Consider the following 17641-nt stretch of genomic DNA (forward strand, 5'->3'; position numbering starts at 1 on the left):
CTCTCTGCCCCTCCCCCGCTCCCACTTTGTCATTCTCTCTCTCAAAAATAAATAAACATTAAAAAAACTAAATGCATTTAAAAGCTGTGTTATAGGTATATTAATGAATTTGACATTGCACAATCAGTATTGGTTTATGTGGCATTGCAGATGTAATTATAAAATACTTTCTTAGCTGCATTTTTTTATTGGTCTAGTGTATATTAACATGCACTTAAAACACAATTATTATTTGTTAAAAAACTCCCATTTTAAATAAACTCTCACCTATCAGGAGCGAGAACAAAAAACCTCAAGCTTCAGTGTTTTTTCTGCTGTTAATTTCTACATACACAATATGTATCTCTACTTAATCCTGCATTTTATGTGTGACCTTTTATTGGAAACAATTTCAGGATATTTAGAAGGCATGGTCTAAAATGCCTTTCTTACCTCTAATAATGGTCAGTGTTTGATGGTGCTAATATTGATCTTTTTAAAAAATTTATTTGTTTTGAGAGAGAGACAAAGTGTGTACACGCCTGTGCAGGTGAGAGTGAGAGTGAATGAGGCACTGAGAGAAAGAGATAATCCCAAGCAGACTCCCAGCTGTTAGTGTAGAGCCCAAGGTGAGGGTCTATCTCATGAACTGTGAGGTCATTACCTGAGCTGAGATCAAGAGTCAGACACTTCTGTGACTGAGCCACCCAGGTGCCTCACTGAATTTTTTAATTACCAAAAGGAGTTTTCTGTATCACATGTTTTTATAAATACTGACTCTCTGAAAATGAATGTGAAATGAAAATACAAAGTAATTTAATGTAAACTTTTATTGATTACAGCTAAATGAATGAGTGACATATTCTAGTGAGGTCATTATGATAATACACCTGGATTAATATTCAATATAAGGGGCCTTCCCCCCTCCCTTTTTTTTACATTGCACATGATTCTTTTATAAAGTGGGCCTAGCATTCTTTGGACATGTGATGCACTGACAGGTTGGGAATTAGGGGAATTACTGTGGAACTTGACTTATAAATTTGTAGGTAATCAGAATTATGTAAAATGCCTTAATCTATTATTTCTTTTCTTTCTTTCTTTCTTTCTCTCTCTCTCTCTCTCTTTTTTTTTTTTTTTTTTTTTTTTAGGGACTTTCTCCCTCGAGGGTCGGGCATTGTAACCAGACGGCCTCTTGTGCTGCAGCTTGTTACTTCCAAAGCAGGTAATAAATAAGGATGTTTGCCACATGAGTGAGCACATTGCTGTAGTACCTGTTGCCTCCATTCCTGGGTGTTGGGTTGTAGCAACAGAAATGTTTTTGTGAACCCTCCGCTCTGGGCAGTGGCCTGCATTTCTCTCCAAATGCTCTCTTCTTCATTGTTCCTTTAATTCCTTTGATTACATCACAAGGAAAATCTATTTGTGTGTAGGCTTTTAAAACACCTACTATTTTTTATGCCAAGAAAATAATGTATATGTAATTATGTATATATATAATTTTTATTTATATAATTTTATAATACAGTTTAACTACAAATACTTTACTGGTTTACTTTCTTCCACAAGTGTGTGTGTTTGGGAATTTTTTTAAGTAACAATTCAACATCCATCTAATATCTGTATTCATATGTACAAGTGTATGTGTATCTATATCTACGTCTAATGTGCTATGCTTCCCCTACTCCTTAACACCATGATAATTTGGTAGGTAAATGAGCTTTGTTTTCATTCTTATTTCTTAGCAACTGGTGATGTTAGATTTTTTTGTGTTATTTGGTGTTTATATTTCTTTTATGAATTGGCATTTTTATCTTTCCCTATTTCTTCTTGAGGATTTTTACTACTTTTCTTACCAATTTCTTTGAAAGTACTCATAAAAACCACACCTCATAAATTGCAAAAACCAAAGTTATGAAGTTTTACCCCTATGTTTTCTTCTAAGAATTTTATAGTTTTCCTCTAACATTTAGGTCTTTGATCCATTTTGACTTAATTTTTATATATGGTATAAGGAAAGGGTTCAACTTCATTTTTTTGCATGTGAATAGCCAGTTTGTCCTAGCATCATTTGTATGGTTTTGACACTCTTATCAAAAATCAGTTGGCCATAAACATATGTTTATTTTGGGACTCTCAATTCAATTCAACGGATCTGTATTTCTATATTTGTGCCAGTATTGCACTGTCATAATTACCCTTGTTTTGTAGTAAGTTTTAAAATTGAGAAATGTGAGTCCTGTTTTGTTCTTTTTCAAGATTGTTTTGGCTACCCTGGGTCCCTTGAAATTCTGTGTGAATTGTAGAATCAGCTTGTTTTATCTCAGCAATGCAAGATTGGTTTAACATCTAAAAAGCAATTAATGTAATGTATCATATCAGTAGAATTAAAAACAGGAAATCACAGGATCATCTCAACAGATTCAGAAAAGGCATTTGAAAAAGTCCAACATCCCATCATTATAAAAACACTCAACAAAATAGTAACAGAAGAGAACTTCCTTAACCTGATAAAGGTCATAGACTATAAAGCCCACAGCTGACATCATATTTAATGGTGAAAGACTGCATGCTTTCCTTTTAAGATTAGGAACAAGGCAGAGATATCTACTCTTGCCACTTCAGTTCAGCATTGTGCTGGAGGTTCTAGCTAGGGCAGTTGGGCAAGAGAAAGAAAGAAAAAAACCCCATCCATATTATTGGAAAGGAAAGAGTAGAATGATCTCTATTCATAGAGGATATGATAAAATATGTAGAAATTCCTAAAGAATCCACCAAAAAACTATTAGAACTAGTAAACGAGTTCAGCATGGTTGCAGGATACAAGATCAATGTACAAAGATCAGTTGTATTTCTATAAACTTCTCATGCACATTCAAAACATGAAATTAAGAGAATGATTTCATTTATAATGGCCTCAAAAATAATACACTCTTAGGAATAAATTTAACAAAGGAAGTGTGAAATTTGTACTCTCAAAGCTATGGAACATTGTTGAAAGAGACTATAGAATATCTAAATAATTGGACAAGCATCCGTGTTCATTCATTGGAAGACTTAGCAATGTTGAGATGGCCGTGCTTCCCAAGCTGACCTACTGACTTGATGCGATCCCTATAAAAATCCCAGATGACTTTTTTGGGGGTAGAAATTGTAGATATTTTTAACCATTTTTTAATATAAAAAAAGTCTGTACTAAGTTTGATCCAAAGGAATGGACTTACATGCTATCATTTGATAAAAGTAAGTTACTTACAAATCTACAATACATCAGCCACTATTCTAAGCTCTGAGATATGGCAGTAACTAGGACAAAGTCCCTGTTCTTCTGGTGATTTAAATTCTGTCATAAAATTTTTGACGTATTGAAGTTTTACTCTTTATGGTTGTAAAATCTATACATGTATCTTTCACAAAAAGTAAATACTTAGCCCACTTTTCTTCCTTTTCATATGTAAAATTATCTTTAACATTTAGTTCTCTTTTTATCTGAAATTTATTTTCATGTATACTGAGCTATTTTTTTCAGTCTCCTTTATCTTCTATCACATTCCTACTGCAATCTATTTATGAAGATCTTTTCTGTTTTATTGTGCCAATAACACAGTGTTTTACTTTTGTGGATTTATAATTTGCTTTAATATCCATCTGTCATGTTTGTAGTCTTCTGCCATTACCTATTTTTATTTAGGGGCTCTTTTCTATTTGGCAAAATTTAGGATAATTTTATAAAGACAAAGCTATTGCCACTAAAATTATTTTAAACCTATAGATTCATAAAGAATAATTGATATCTTTAAAATATTCACTTTTTTTCTAGTCCAGAGATCATGCTATATCCTTTCATTTGCTCAAATATTCTTTTTCCTTAGTAAAATTCGTGATTATATAGCATCCGTGCATTTCTAGTTAGGGTATTCATATTTAGTTCATTTTGTTCTTGTCATTTGAGTAGGGTTCCCCCCCCCATTTTCTTTTCTTTTCTTTTCTTTTCTTTTCTTTTCTTTTCTTTTCTTTTCTCTTCTTTTCTTTTCTTTTTTTAAATACTTATTTATTTATTTTGAGAGAGAGAGAGAGAGTCTGCATGCGGGGGAGGGGCAGAGAGAGAGAGGGAGAGAGAGAATCCCAAGCAGGTTCCATATTGTCAGTGCGTGGAACCTGATGTGGGGCTTGAACTCATAAACTGTGAGATCATGACCTGAGCTAAAGTCAAGACACTTAACTGACTGAGCCGCTCAAATGCCCCTACATTATATTTTCTAATCTCTCATTGCAGATTATGTTAACGCTGCTATTTTTACTTTTAATTTTTAAATTAACCATTTTACTCTACATTTGACATTAAAGCATTTTTTAAATTTTATTTATTTATTTTGAAAGAGAGGAGAGAGAGAGTAGGGGAGGGGCAGAGAGAGAGAAGGAGAGAGAGAATTCCAAGCAGTCTCCATGCCATCAGCGCAGAGCCTGAGGTGGGGCTCAAACTCATGAACCATGAGATCGTGACCTGAGCCTAAACCAAGAATCAGTGGCTTAATGGACTGAGTCACCCAGGTGCCCTGACATTAAATATTTTTAATTGATTCTCTTGTGTATTTTAGTTATATATATATGTGTGTGTACATATACACACACATATATATATGATATATAATTATATATAGTTATATAGATATGTAGATCTATAGTTATATATAGATCTATATAACTATATCTATATACCTGTATCTATATATATAGTTATATATATATAGTTATTTAGTTATATTTAGAATTTCCTAATTTTTTTCAATAAATGCTTACCATGCAAATACTGAGATAGCTGAGAAAATAGATAATCTCCTTTGCACTGGGGATTTTTGGGTGAGTACTTACATGTTGAGCTTTTTTGAGAAGGTACCTCACATGCTTTTTCCTTATACCTTTTTGTTAACAGTCTCCCCATCTTGTCACTTCTAAGCCCCTGACCATTCTGTCATTAGTTAGTGAGGATCATACTTCACACACCACCTCTCTTTTCATGCAAAGTAGACTAGAAATTCTTCCCTTAGGGAAAACCTGCTGTTTTCACAATCATTCATGAACCCCAAATTGGGGTTTTTATATTGCAACACTATATTCTAGCTGATGCCAGCTAAGAACTCTGCTTATTTTTTTTTCCACTCTACGTGAATTGTTCATAGGGGAATCCCATGTATGACTATAGGTTTGGGTTGATGGGGGCTAACAATGGCTGAAAGAAGCAAGCTGGGATAGATGTCACTGCTGTAATTTACTTGTGCCTTTGGATCCTAATTGGGATCAGTTCCATAAATATTACTTACTGTTTTTTTAAGTTGATTTATTTTTGAGAGAGAGAAAGAGAATGTGTATGAGCAGGGAAGGGACAGAGAGAGGGAGAGAGGGAATCCCAAGCAGGCTCCATTCTGTCAGCACAGAGCCCAGTGCAGGGCTCGGTCTCACAAACCATGAGGTCATGACCTGAGCCCAAATCAAGAGTCAGATGCTTAACTGACTGAGCCACCCAGGTGCCCCCATAAATACTACTTTATCTTGATAGTTTCATTCATTCATTCATTCATTCATTCAGTGCTTATTGAATGACTCCTGTCTATCAGGCAAATAACCCTGGCAACATGGAGCTTACGTTCTAGTTGGGGAGAAACCAACAACCACCCAAAAAACAAAACAAAACAAAATAAAAAAACTCAACACCATAGAATGTTAGATGATGAAGAAAGTGAGCATTCAATCCATGCCGACGTTTATGTAGGCAGAGGGAAGTTAGAAGATTCTAAGATAGGAGCTACTTGTGTGGTTGAAGTTTAACAAGGATACCAGTAGGGCTGGAGTGGAGAGAGGAGGTAGTGGGGAGAAAATGGGGTAAAGAGAGACAGCATTGCTGAAACTGTTGCTTGGGTAGGGTCTTGTGAGCCCGGTGCCTTGAAGGAACATGATAGTAGGATTAGGGCCTTAAAGTAGGTGCCCCTGAATGTAAGACAATGAAATAATAGAGTGACTCAGGGATTGGTTACTGGGTTGAGATAATTCTTTTACTCATGAGGAGGATGAAGGGATACCTTTTCTGTTGCAACCACATGGAAAGAAGAAACTATGGGAGGAACTAGTAGTAAGTCTGTACTTGTAGTGGTAGAGTTGTGAGATTCCTCATGTGATGACTTTATTTTTTCCAAAAGGAGATAAGATATTTGCTAATAATGATCATTTTTTGTTCTCATTTGCGTTAATATGTCTGCTATTTCTCTTTAATGTCTGACCACATTAACCAGGAACTCCAGAACCATGTTTTGCTCCCAGTGGTGTGTGTCTTGTGTTAAATTATGCATATACTATTTACTATTTGTTTTTCCTGGTAAAGAACTATTTTATTCGTAACATTTAAAAATGTTTATTTATTTATTTTGAGAAGGGGAGAGAGAGAGAGAGAGAGAGAGAGAATCCCAAGCAGGCTCAGCACTTTAGTGCAGAGCCAGCATGGGGCTCGATCTCACAAACTGTGAGAGATCATGACCTGAGCTGAAATCAAGAGTCAGATGCTCAACCAACTGGGCCATCCAGAGGCCCCTTATTCCCAGTTTTAAAAATATTTTAAAACCTAATAGGTAGATATATAATTTTAATGAGTGACATTTTGGCATTTATTGATATAATCATTTAAAAAACTCTTTGATATGTTCACTTTTACATTTATAAATTTCTTATTTAAGCATTCTTGCATTCCTAAGATACATTTGATTATAGTAACTTATTCTTTTATGGTACTATTAAAGTAATTTTACCAATTTATCTTAGGTTATTTACATTTATTTATATATACATATATCTATCGTCAGGTTATCAAATGAAATCTGTACTGGTCAGCATAAAATCAATTGAGTAAATGGGGCACCTGGGTGGCTTAGTTGGTTAAGTGTCCGACTTTGGCTCAGGTCATGATCTCGTGGTCCGTGAGTTCGAGCCCCACGTTGGGCTCTGTGCTGACAGCTCAGGGCCTGGAGCCTGTTTCAGATTCCGTGTCTTTCTCTCTCTGACCCTCCCCTGTTCATGCTCTGTCTCTCTCTGTCTCAAAAGTAATAAACGTTAAAAAAAATCAAAATCAATTGAGTAACTCTTTTTCTGTCTCTTTTGATTTTTTTCTACTAGGCTTTGAAACTCTTAAAAACCCAGTGATGCATTTTCGTTTCTGTTTCCAATTAAGGAGGGCTGCTAGCCTGGCTTTTCTACAAAGGAATGTGTCTTAGACTCAGGGGTTCAGAGACAGCAGCTGTGGGCAGTATGAGCCTGGGAGAGGTAGACCTGAGGCTGTGGTTGCACTGGGTCCTGAGGCATGGGATATCAGAGCACACAGGGGGTATTCAACATCATGTGGATACTTCCTGTTCTAATGCAGAGATTTTCCTGCTGTAATTCTAAGAAACTATTATAAAAGTGTAGCTAAACCCTAGACAGTTACTATTTAGAAAGCTATAACACTTAGTGGTTGCCATTTTTTGAGCGTTAGTTATTATCATGTAAGAATCGTCTGAGATAGATGTTATGATTCCCATTTTATTTTTTTATTATTATTATTATTTAATGTTTGTTTGTTTTTTGAGACAGAGAAAGACAGAGCATTAGCAGGGGAGGGGTAGAGAGAGGAGACACAGAATCCAAAGCAGGCTCCAGGCTCTGAGCTGTCAGCACAGAGCCCGACATGGGGCTCGAACCCACGAACTGTGAGATCATGACCCGAGCTGAAGTCGGACGCTCAACCAACTGAGCCACCCAGGTGCCCCTATGATTCCCATTTTAGAAAAAGAGTCCCAGCAAAGTTAAGCGATTTGTCAGAGGCCACACTGTTGGTAGGAGTAGGGATTGTTACTAATGTCTTTCTGACACTAATAATATTGCATTTTAAAAATAGGAAACTTGAACTGTTTGCTTTATTTTTTATTAAGTAAACTGTATGCTCAACATGGGGCTAGAACTCATGACCCCCAGATCAAGAGTCACATGCTCTACCAACTGAGCCAGCTAGGTGCCCCTTGAGCCGCTCCCTTTATAATTACAGGATACACTTTATATTTGTATTGGGCTATTTTTTATGTAAGGAAGCATAAATATGTGAATAGTAAATACATAAATTATTTGATTAACTCATAATTATCATTTACTTTGCAACATGATGCTCATTTACTAACATTTGACTGCTTGTCTCCACCTGCTACGTATTAGTTGCTAAACAAAGCCAAAAAGTTAATTACAGACCCTAAGCCTTATTCTGTGTAATTTGTTTTGGGAAATTTAGTACTTAGTACAGGAGAGCATTCTAAGAAATCATACAGTGTTGTGAGGAAGGTGAGAAAAAAATACCATCTCTGTTTTATTAACAAAGATAACATTTTTAAGTGATAAGGTCTTGATAGTTTGGATTTAGAGAGAGGGATTTCTGAAGGTTTGGCTTGGGAGGACAAGAGCTGGACAAAGCACTGATGAAGTGTTGGGTAAGGACTGGGGTGTCAAGGGCAAGCGAGTAGGTAGGGGGTCTTGCTAAGACAAGGGGACAGTTTTCAATGCCTGTGGACATTTCCAGTGCCATGCTGAAACTGATTTTTGCCAGCTCCTGAGATCTGATTATGCAACTCTCTTTTCATTTCTGTATTCGGTGACATCATGATAGTAACCTGAAGTTGGTCATGGTAGGAGTACTTACACTACGGAAATTGGCAAATGCTATGAATCAAGACTTTTTCCTCCTTAGGGTGCCAGCTATTGTTAAACATTTACCAGCATGCCACTAGTTTCTTTCTTTTCAATAATGAGTCTTGCTGTTCACTGGTTTAATGACATGTCAAACTGAGAAAACAAATGTGTCTGAATATAATATTTTTGATGGTCTGCTGAGTGTGTTGAAAGTGTCACTCCTTTAAGAAATGATCCACTTGGGGGTGTCTGGGTGGCTCAGTTGGTTAAGCGTCTGACTCTTGATTTAGGCTCAGGTCATGATCTCAGGGTCGTGAAATCAAGCCCTGTATTGGGCTCTGTGCTGAGTGTGTAACCTGCTTGGGATTCTCTCTCCCTCTCTCTCTCTGCCCCTCCTCCACTCAGGCTCTCTCTCTCAAAAAATACATAAATAAACATTAAAAAATTATTTAAAAAAGAGAAATGATCCATATGGAGTTTGATATACTTCCTTCAGGAGAGGTGGGTTTTTAAGACAGTAGAATCCATCACTCTTTGCATTAAAAGTTACTGTTAAGAATTTACAAAAGTAAAGCCTGTAGGTCATGGTTAAGGATAAGTGGTTTTGTCATCTGGAGAACTTTTTTATGTTAAAATGCTTCTCTAAATGCTATTATATTGCTTCATACTCCTTTATTTCAATGACATTGGTATAAGAAAGAAAGATACTACGAATTAGAACTTTCAAAATGGATAAATTAAAGTTAATTGTTCAAATTACAGAAATATTCTTCTGTGAAAGATTTCCTTGGTATTTCCTCCTTTCATGCATGTCAAATATATTACTAATTCATCAAAATTTGATTTGCCACCTTTGTATTACATTTACTGCACAATGTAACATGTCTGTGTTTCAAAAATTGCATATGACTTATAATTTATTAGAGAATTATTACTATTCAGTTTTTTGGGGGAACTTGGAATTGCTTTAAGCGTCCATTTTAATAAAGATGTTCAGTAACAGAAGCCAGAGAACTTGTTTCTGAGACACCAGATGACTAACAGGATGGGGTGGAGACACAAAGTTCAGGCAGCAGGCCTGAGAAGCAGCAGGCACAGATCCCCATGTTCTAAGTGAGGGCTCTACCCTGAGGCCCCTCTCCAGGGCCACTCGAACAGCACTGCGAGTCTAGGTGGAACTGAGCCAAAGGGTATTGCCTCCTACCACAAGAGTCAGGGAATAGTTCATTCTAGAGAGAAATGTCACCTTCTCACAGGTGAGCTTTTTGAAGGATTTTACAGATTACTTAGACTTTGAGTCCTGCTATATGTACAGTGCCTCAGGACCTGTTTTCTTGCTTCATAAATTAGACTGATACACTCAAGTATTTTTTTGAATAACAACATTGAAAATATTTTAAAACTATGTCTCATTCATTTTATATTTAAATATCTGAATTTGAGGGGCGCCTGGGTGGCGCAGTCGGTTAAGCGTCCGACTTCAGCCAGGTCACGATCTCGCGGTCCGTGAGTTCGAGCCCCGCGTCAGGCTCTGGGCTGATGGCTCGGAGCCTGGAGCCTGTTTCCGATTCTGTGTCTCCCTCTCTCTCTGCCCCTCCCCCGTTCATGCTCTGTCTCTCTCTGTCCCAAAAATAAATAAAAAACGTTGAAAAAAAAAATTAAAAAAAAAAAATAAATAAATATCTGAATTTGATTCAAATTGATATTTTAGAATAAGATAGTCTGTTTTTGCAGAGGATTAAATGTTTATTTTTTTTTCATTGTAACAAGTTAACCTCATGTAAAAACAAATGTGATTCTGAAAACATTCTTTCTTAACTACAGCTTTGACCTTGTTCTCCATTGCTGGTTCCCTATTGCCTTCCTTATAAAATGCAAGTTACCATATAAAGTGCAGATTCATAGTTGAAAGTCCCTTGAATATAGCTATTTTTAAATTTTAATGTGCATAAGATTCCTAAGGATCTGGAAACTTCCTTAGAAGTTTTGATTCAGTAGGTCTGGAGCAAAACAGTGGGATGCATTTTAAAGAACTACTGTCAAGTTCTTCTGTAAGCTGTTGGTCTTTGATAAACACTTTGGGAAACATTCATAATAGTTTCATCTAATTCTTTCACTGGTCTTTTCTTTTCCTAACTACCTTTCCTTCTTCCCTTTAATAGGCTCTTTTTTTAGGTATTATCTATTATTATTTTTTAAATTGTCTAATTGTTTGGTCATAGAGTCCTTAGACAGGTCTAAGTGCAGTGCTTTGAACATAACAGGCACTCATTCACTGCTGACGGGTATTTTCCTGCTGCCAGGGCATCTAGCTCAGACACCAGCATATTTGGCTCTGGTATTTGAAGAGCCCAAGGATATTTTCTTTCCAGATTTATTTAGATATAATTGACATATAACATTGTGTAAGTTTAAGGTGTACGATGTCATAACTTGATATATGTGTATCTCAGGATTTTCATAGACTGTCAGAGGTTGAGATTCTAATAACATTTAATTTTGTTGTTGCATAACTCACTTACTTTCCAGGCATAAATATATAGAGAAAAAAACCATCCAAGTGAAATCTCTGTAACAGCAGAGCATATCCACTCAACCCTTGCAGCTGGGGTCTTCCTTGATTTCTTGATAAGCCCAGGAAGTCCCATTGACCCCTTGGACTGTCACAGTTATCAAGCATCCAATGTTAATTTTGGAAAATATAACTATCAAAAATACATTAGAATATATTAGGGTATTGGACAGTGGGGATGTTGGTTTTTCTAAGAAGTTTGAGGATCACTGGCATAGAAGGGATTAAAGGGTTTGTTTTTCTGGGGGGTGCTTTGAGTTATTATTCCATGAATGTTGGACACAATGTAATAAATAAATGAACTCCCAAAGGTTGTAGGTAGAATAACATTCTTGTTAAATGGATAGACATGTAGAGACTCTCTACATATATTACGACAAGACTTAGTACACATATTCTCACATTTGTAATCTATTTCATGGAGAGGTCAAATGGCTCTCTTTCAGGATTCTTATAAACCTTATTTATGAGGGAGGAAAACGGTCATTTGTGCACTTTCATTCAGACCTACTTTAAATCTGGTTTGGTTGTGTTTTCCAGATCACTGCTCTTTTAAATATTTGTATAACTCAAGAAATTTAACTGTCTTCATTTTATGCTTGGATATTGGGATCCCACTGTGAATTACTGGGTTTTCATTTTTCTCCCCTCCCCTCCCCCTGCCCCCACCCTGTTTCTTCTTATTTTTGCTGACAACACTCTAAAACCATTTTTACCGTTTTTCTTTTGTTGTCCTTTTTTCTTAGCTTAAATATTGGTTACACATTGATTAATAGACTTAGAAGTTCTAGTTTTCAGTTATGTATCTTCCATTATGAAGTCCACAACAATTTTAGTTCAACTCTCAAAATTTTGAGAGAAGTCAAAAAGCTATTCTAAGCAAACCTGACTTAAATTTTATTTCTTCACAGGTAGATGGCTGCCCTTTAATGCTACATATGTTTCCATTTAGGAAGGAAGTGACTAAATTAAAGGTATTATATTTCTCCTGAAAGGAAATGAAAAAATATATATTTCAATAAAATTCCATTCTTGATTGTGAGGTTAAGATGACTTTTGAGTTGTCAATAATTTGCCAATTATTTTCCAATTCTTTAGGTCTCTTTGTCTCTATTCCATTTTAAAAGAAGGCATTGAGGCTTTTCTCAGCCTCATTTCCTAGCCAGAAATTATAGTTATCTGACCTTAGACTATGATGTTTGCTTAAAGAGGATGGATGGAAGGGAGACAACAAGTTCCTTCATTTTGGGACTTCTCTTTCTTTCTATGCCCCATCGTACTCCCAGTTTTTAAAAAATGAGTTGTCTTGAAATAATTGAGATTAAGAAGACTAAAAGATAAACTGTGTAGTTGTTAATATCTGTTTAAATCTGAGAGAAGGAGATGTGATTTTTATTGTAAGAAAATGAGTAGACGTATTTTATATCATACCCATGACTGTAGTCAACTAATAATTACTGTTTACCTACCTCTTCCCACTCTCATTGTTTCCCCTTGGGCTTCTAACAATAGAAACTGTAGATCACAGATGTCCCCTGCATTTGCATTTGTTGGGGGAGTTGTAATAGTCTGGAAATCATTTTCTTGGCCTTCTCCTCCTCCGTGTGTCATGCTCAGTCTTCCCTACTGCCACAGCCTGCACTCTTCTTTCTGTGAAACATTCACTTCAGCAGCCACTAGTCCAGCAGGGCACAATGAGTTATCTCACTGAATGACATGGTCCACAAATTTAAGAAATCGGTGGTTCTGTTGCGTGAATGGCATACAGTAGACCATCACTGAGCTACTCTGCTGGTTTACAAGATGATTTTGTACTAACTGAAGGTGTTTATTTTGCAAAGTGAGCTAAATTCACATTAAGTACTTTTAAAGTGATCATGTTAGTTTAGTATTAACAATATCCTGGAGTGCCTGAGTGGCTCATTCAGTTAAGCATCCGACTTAGGGTCAGGTCATGATCTCATGGTTCATGGGTTCGAGCCCCATGTTGGGCTCTGTGCTGACAGCTGAGAGCCTGGAGCCTGCTTCAGATTCTGTGTTTCTCTCTCTGCCCCTCTCCCACTCCCACTCTGTCTCTGTCTCTCTCAAAAGTAAATAAACATAAAAAAAAATAAACAAAAAACAAAAAACAATATCCTGAAAGTCTGGTAGAATTTCTTTTCATTATTTTCCCAAAGTGTATTTGTTTGGTAAATTTTTATCTTTTTGTTTTTTCATTCATTCATTCATTCATTCATTCATTCACCTGTTCATTAAATAGATTTTAAATGCCTACAGTGTGCCACACAACAGAGAAGTTGCCAGTTTGTGTCCTGTACATCATGTCCCTTCAACTGTCTTCCTGTTACTATTACTTTGGCTAATATTTAAAGAGACCCTGCCCTTTTTTTTAAACCTCTGCATATGTACAGAGGATATATGGATGGAATTTTCTTTCGTTTAACTTCAGTTTTTATTGTTTCATTATATAGGAATTTGGGGTCATGCAATACTTTACAAGTATTCAGGCTTAGAAGCACATATCTCTCTAAGGCATGTCAAAAGCCATTTGAGCCTCTGTCCTTTGGAGGGTCTCAAATCTGAGGCATGTCAACTGTGATTTCCATTTTGTAATTTTATTTATTTATTTAGAGTGCATGAGCAGGGGAGGGGCAGAAGGAGAGGGAAAGGGAGAATCTTAAGCAGGTTCAATGCTGTCAGTAGACAGCCTGACATGGGGCTTGATCTCATTAAGGCACAATCATGACCTGAGCTGAAATCAAGAGTCAGATGCTTAATTAACGGAGCTACCCCACCCCCCCTCCATTTTGAATATCTATTTATTCTTGTTCTTATTCCTTATCAAAACCCTTTTTCTTGGCATGTACATGATATATCTGACTCTTCATCATTGTATTATTTTAAGTTTTCATTTTTCTGTGTACATGTCTACCAGTGTTCATATTAGGCTCTATGTAGACTTTTCCTTGACCAAGTATTAGTGCAGGATTCAGAATAAACATCAATGACCTTAAATATAATTCAGGTCTATTTTGATTTACCAGGTAGGTATAATCTTGAGATGTCTAAATTGTTTTTTGTCTAAATTACTGCTAACCTTTTAAGTAAATCTTTCAGTTATTTTGTATCTATGCTATCAAGATTGTTAAAGTTGGGTGTTCAGAAATGTACATGGGCAAGGAATGCTTATTCAGCAGTTTATTATTGAGTGCCTTTTCACTACTCATAAAAGCTATTTCTTTAGGTTATTGAAGGGTGTACAAAGATGTATATGAGACAGAGTCCCTACACTAAAAGGGTGATGCTGTAGTGTCGGATAGGTGAGAAGAGGCACACCCTTAAATAATTCTGGGACAGTATAATAGCAGAGTGTAAAACTATGGGAGTGATGTGAAGCGATTATAAGACTGAGGAAAGTATACGTACTGCAATTGCCAAATGATCTAGAATAATGAAAGTGAATGTTTAGAGGTTGGTCCTGGAGAATACTTTGCACAGGAAAAGTAAAATTATGTGTCAACTATACCTCAATTTGAAAATTTCGGGAATAAGAAGATAAAATGGATCAAAATGATCACTAAATGATTATACTTTAATTAAATCATGAACTATGTTAAAACTTTCCCCGTGTTGAAAAAAAAATTCTTGTGTGCAAATTCCATCCCCTTTGTAGTTTTTGTGTCTGTTCCTGCTGACACAAAATCATTCCTGATTATGGCTCATATTTTCCTGCTTCTTTGCATGCCTAGTAATTTTGACTGAACACTGGACAGTGTGAATTTTATGTTGTACTGGATTTTGTCTTAATAATTTTGGGCTTCATTCTGATATGCAATTAAGTTAATAGGCATCCAGTTTGATCTCTTTGAGGTTCACTTTTAGAATTTATTGGCATGGCTCCAGAGCAGCCTTTAAATCAGGGCAAATTTGACCTGTTATTGATTCTACTTGAAGCCCCAGGTGTTACTAAGTATCCACTCTGGCTTCTTGGAAGCCAACTATTCCAAGCTTGTGAGCTCTGGAGTAGTCCTTTCTGGTGGTTCTTTCTCCCAGCCTTAATAGTTTCCTCACATGCATTCACTAGTCTCTGGAACTTTATCTCTGTGCAGCCCCTTTTTCTTCAATATTTGAAGAATATTGCTCCACTAAATTTTACCTGATGGGGCACCTGGGTGACTTGGTTAAGTGTCCCAACTCTTGATTTCAGCTCAGGTCATTATCTCTCATGGTCTTGAGATCAAGCCCCATGCTGAGCATGGAGCCTGTTTGGGATTTTCTCCCTCTTTCTCTCCCTACCTCTCTCTCTACCCCTTCCCCACTCAGGCTCTCTCTCTCTCTCTCTCTCAAAATAAATAAACATTAAAAAAAATAAATTCTACCTGCCTTTGTAGCAGGATGCTCGCAGAGAGTCATGACACGGAGGCTTTTCTTTCCAGGAAGCAACTTTATTCCTGCCAGCACCGCTCAGTTGGGTTTGTACCCAAAGAACTGAGTCCCGAACGCCATGTGGTGTAGTTTCTTATGTATTTTTCATTTCTTTGTCTCCCATATATGGTAACACACAAATATGCAGTCTGATTAAGTGGTCTCACGTTACAAGGTCATGAGGGATGTTGTCGCGTATGCATATATCCAGGTTGCCTTGAGGTTTTTTTCTTTCCAAAGGGAGGGGACCCTACCACATCTTGGCTTCCTTGAACCCTGAATTCTGTGCCTCCATTTCAGTGAGACTGTTGAGGTTTGTATGGATTCTCCCTTCCTGTGCTGCCACATTGACATTTTCTTGAGGCAATTGAAATACTCACCTTGTTGATTTCCCTTCTCTCAGGAATTACTGTCTTGCATTGCCTGTTGTTCAATGTAGAAACCCTGTTCTTTTATATATTGGGTCCTATCTTCTAATTTTTTAGGGTGGGAGGGTAAATCTGACTCCTGATACTTTATCATGGCTGGAAGTGGAGGTAAGACTTTGCTAACCTTTTACTCTGATAATGGTCAACATTGAGATCACAGTAGTTTTCACTGCTCATGAAAAACATTTCCAGGGTCATTTTTGGGCATTGGCTTATGGCTCTGAGGTGATGAAAAAACCTTAACATTTATATCTCCCAGAGAAAGAGTTTACCTTAAACTATTTCTTTCACATCTCTCTCTTTTTGTAATATGTCTCCCCATTATAGAAGCTCCCAAAGAAATATAGAATACCAGATGAGTGAGGCAGTTTTTTTCAAGTTAAAAACACCAATTTGCTAAAATCTTGATGGTGCCTTCAAGCTACTATAGGGATGTGAAATTCAGACATTTTTAGGTGACAGAGGAGGCTGCCTGGCGCCAGGTGGATGAGTTAATAGGACTTGGGTTTGTAGTTGTCACATTTAGAACTTAACCTTAAAATCTACCTCCATTAGACTCTGCAGATGGTTCCCACTGATATGGCAATGTCACCATATTAGTGGTTACCATTAATATGACTTCTTCGCAAGAAGAATCTTTTTGTGTGTGTGTGTGTGTGTTTATTTTTGAGAAAGAGACAGAGCATGACCAGGGGAGGGGCAGAGAGAGAGGGAGACACAGAATCTGCAGCAGGCTGTCAGCACAGAGCCTGACATGAGGCTTGAACTCACAAACCATGAGATCATGACCTGGGCTGAAGTCAGACCCTTAACTGACTGAGCCACGCAGGTGCCTCTCAACAAGAATCTTAAGAAGAATTTTGTCAGGACTGTTTATTGTTGTTTGCTTTTGCTTGCTTCATCATCTCTTGGAAGTTGCAAAAAAAAAAACAAACCACAAACCATCCCAATGTTGGTCTTAGAAAGAATAATGGCAAGGATAATAAGGAAAGGGAAATTAGTTCATGAGGCCATCCTTACTGTAAGGATTATACATGTACCTAAAATAAGTGGCCTTGCCTCAGTTATTCCAACTGGTGGGAGTTAAATGTTAGATGATGTGCAGTCTGAGAACCTCACAAGGATAGTTGTTTAAAGGTGTAAACACATTACAGAAGTGTGGGTTCAGATGTATAATTTTTAAGTTAAAATTCAATTACCTTAACTAAATGCCTGTAATTAAATAATAAACTGAGGAAGCAAATGGATAGCCCTTCAGACTTCATAAAAGCCAACTTGTATAGGCTGTTGATACCTGTATATTTCCATAGAATTGAGGGAGACTAGTGGAGCTGTGCTAAGCTAATGAAGATTGATAAGCATCCTTTCCCTGCTGACTTGCTTTTGGCTGGATGATAATGTATTTGTGAAGTTGTGGTAAGTGTGTATGTGAATATGCTAAATACTGTGCAGTTTGGTGAAGTATCCATTGCATTTCCACTTCATTTGGGGAGAGTGGTGGGATTACCATGCAGTGACACATATCAGAAGTCAGACA

General features: G+C 36.8%; 1 protein-coding gene across 10 annotated transcripts in view; it reads left to right on the plus strand.

Annotated features, from left to right (window-relative positions):
- Positions 1–17641, plus strand: part of DNM3 (dynamin 3) — a 575498-nt gene that overhangs the window by 90035 nt on the left and 467822 nt on the right. For all 10 annotated transcript variants that reach the window (XM_058702389.1, XM_058702383.1, XM_058702380.1 and 7 more), the window contains exon 2: positions 1131–1204. In XM_058702389.1, the coding sequence (XP_058558372.1) occupies positions 1131–1204 (74 nt within the window). The remainder of the gene's footprint in view (positions 1–1130; positions 1205–17641) is intronic.

The sequence above is a fragment of the Neofelis nebulosa genome, chromosome 15 (genome assembly GCF_028018385.1).
Source record: "Neofelis nebulosa isolate mNeoNeb1 chromosome 15, mNeoNeb1.pri, whole genome shotgun sequence".
Taxonomy (NCBI): domain Eukaryota; kingdom Metazoa; phylum Chordata; class Mammalia; order Carnivora; family Felidae; genus Neofelis; species Neofelis nebulosa.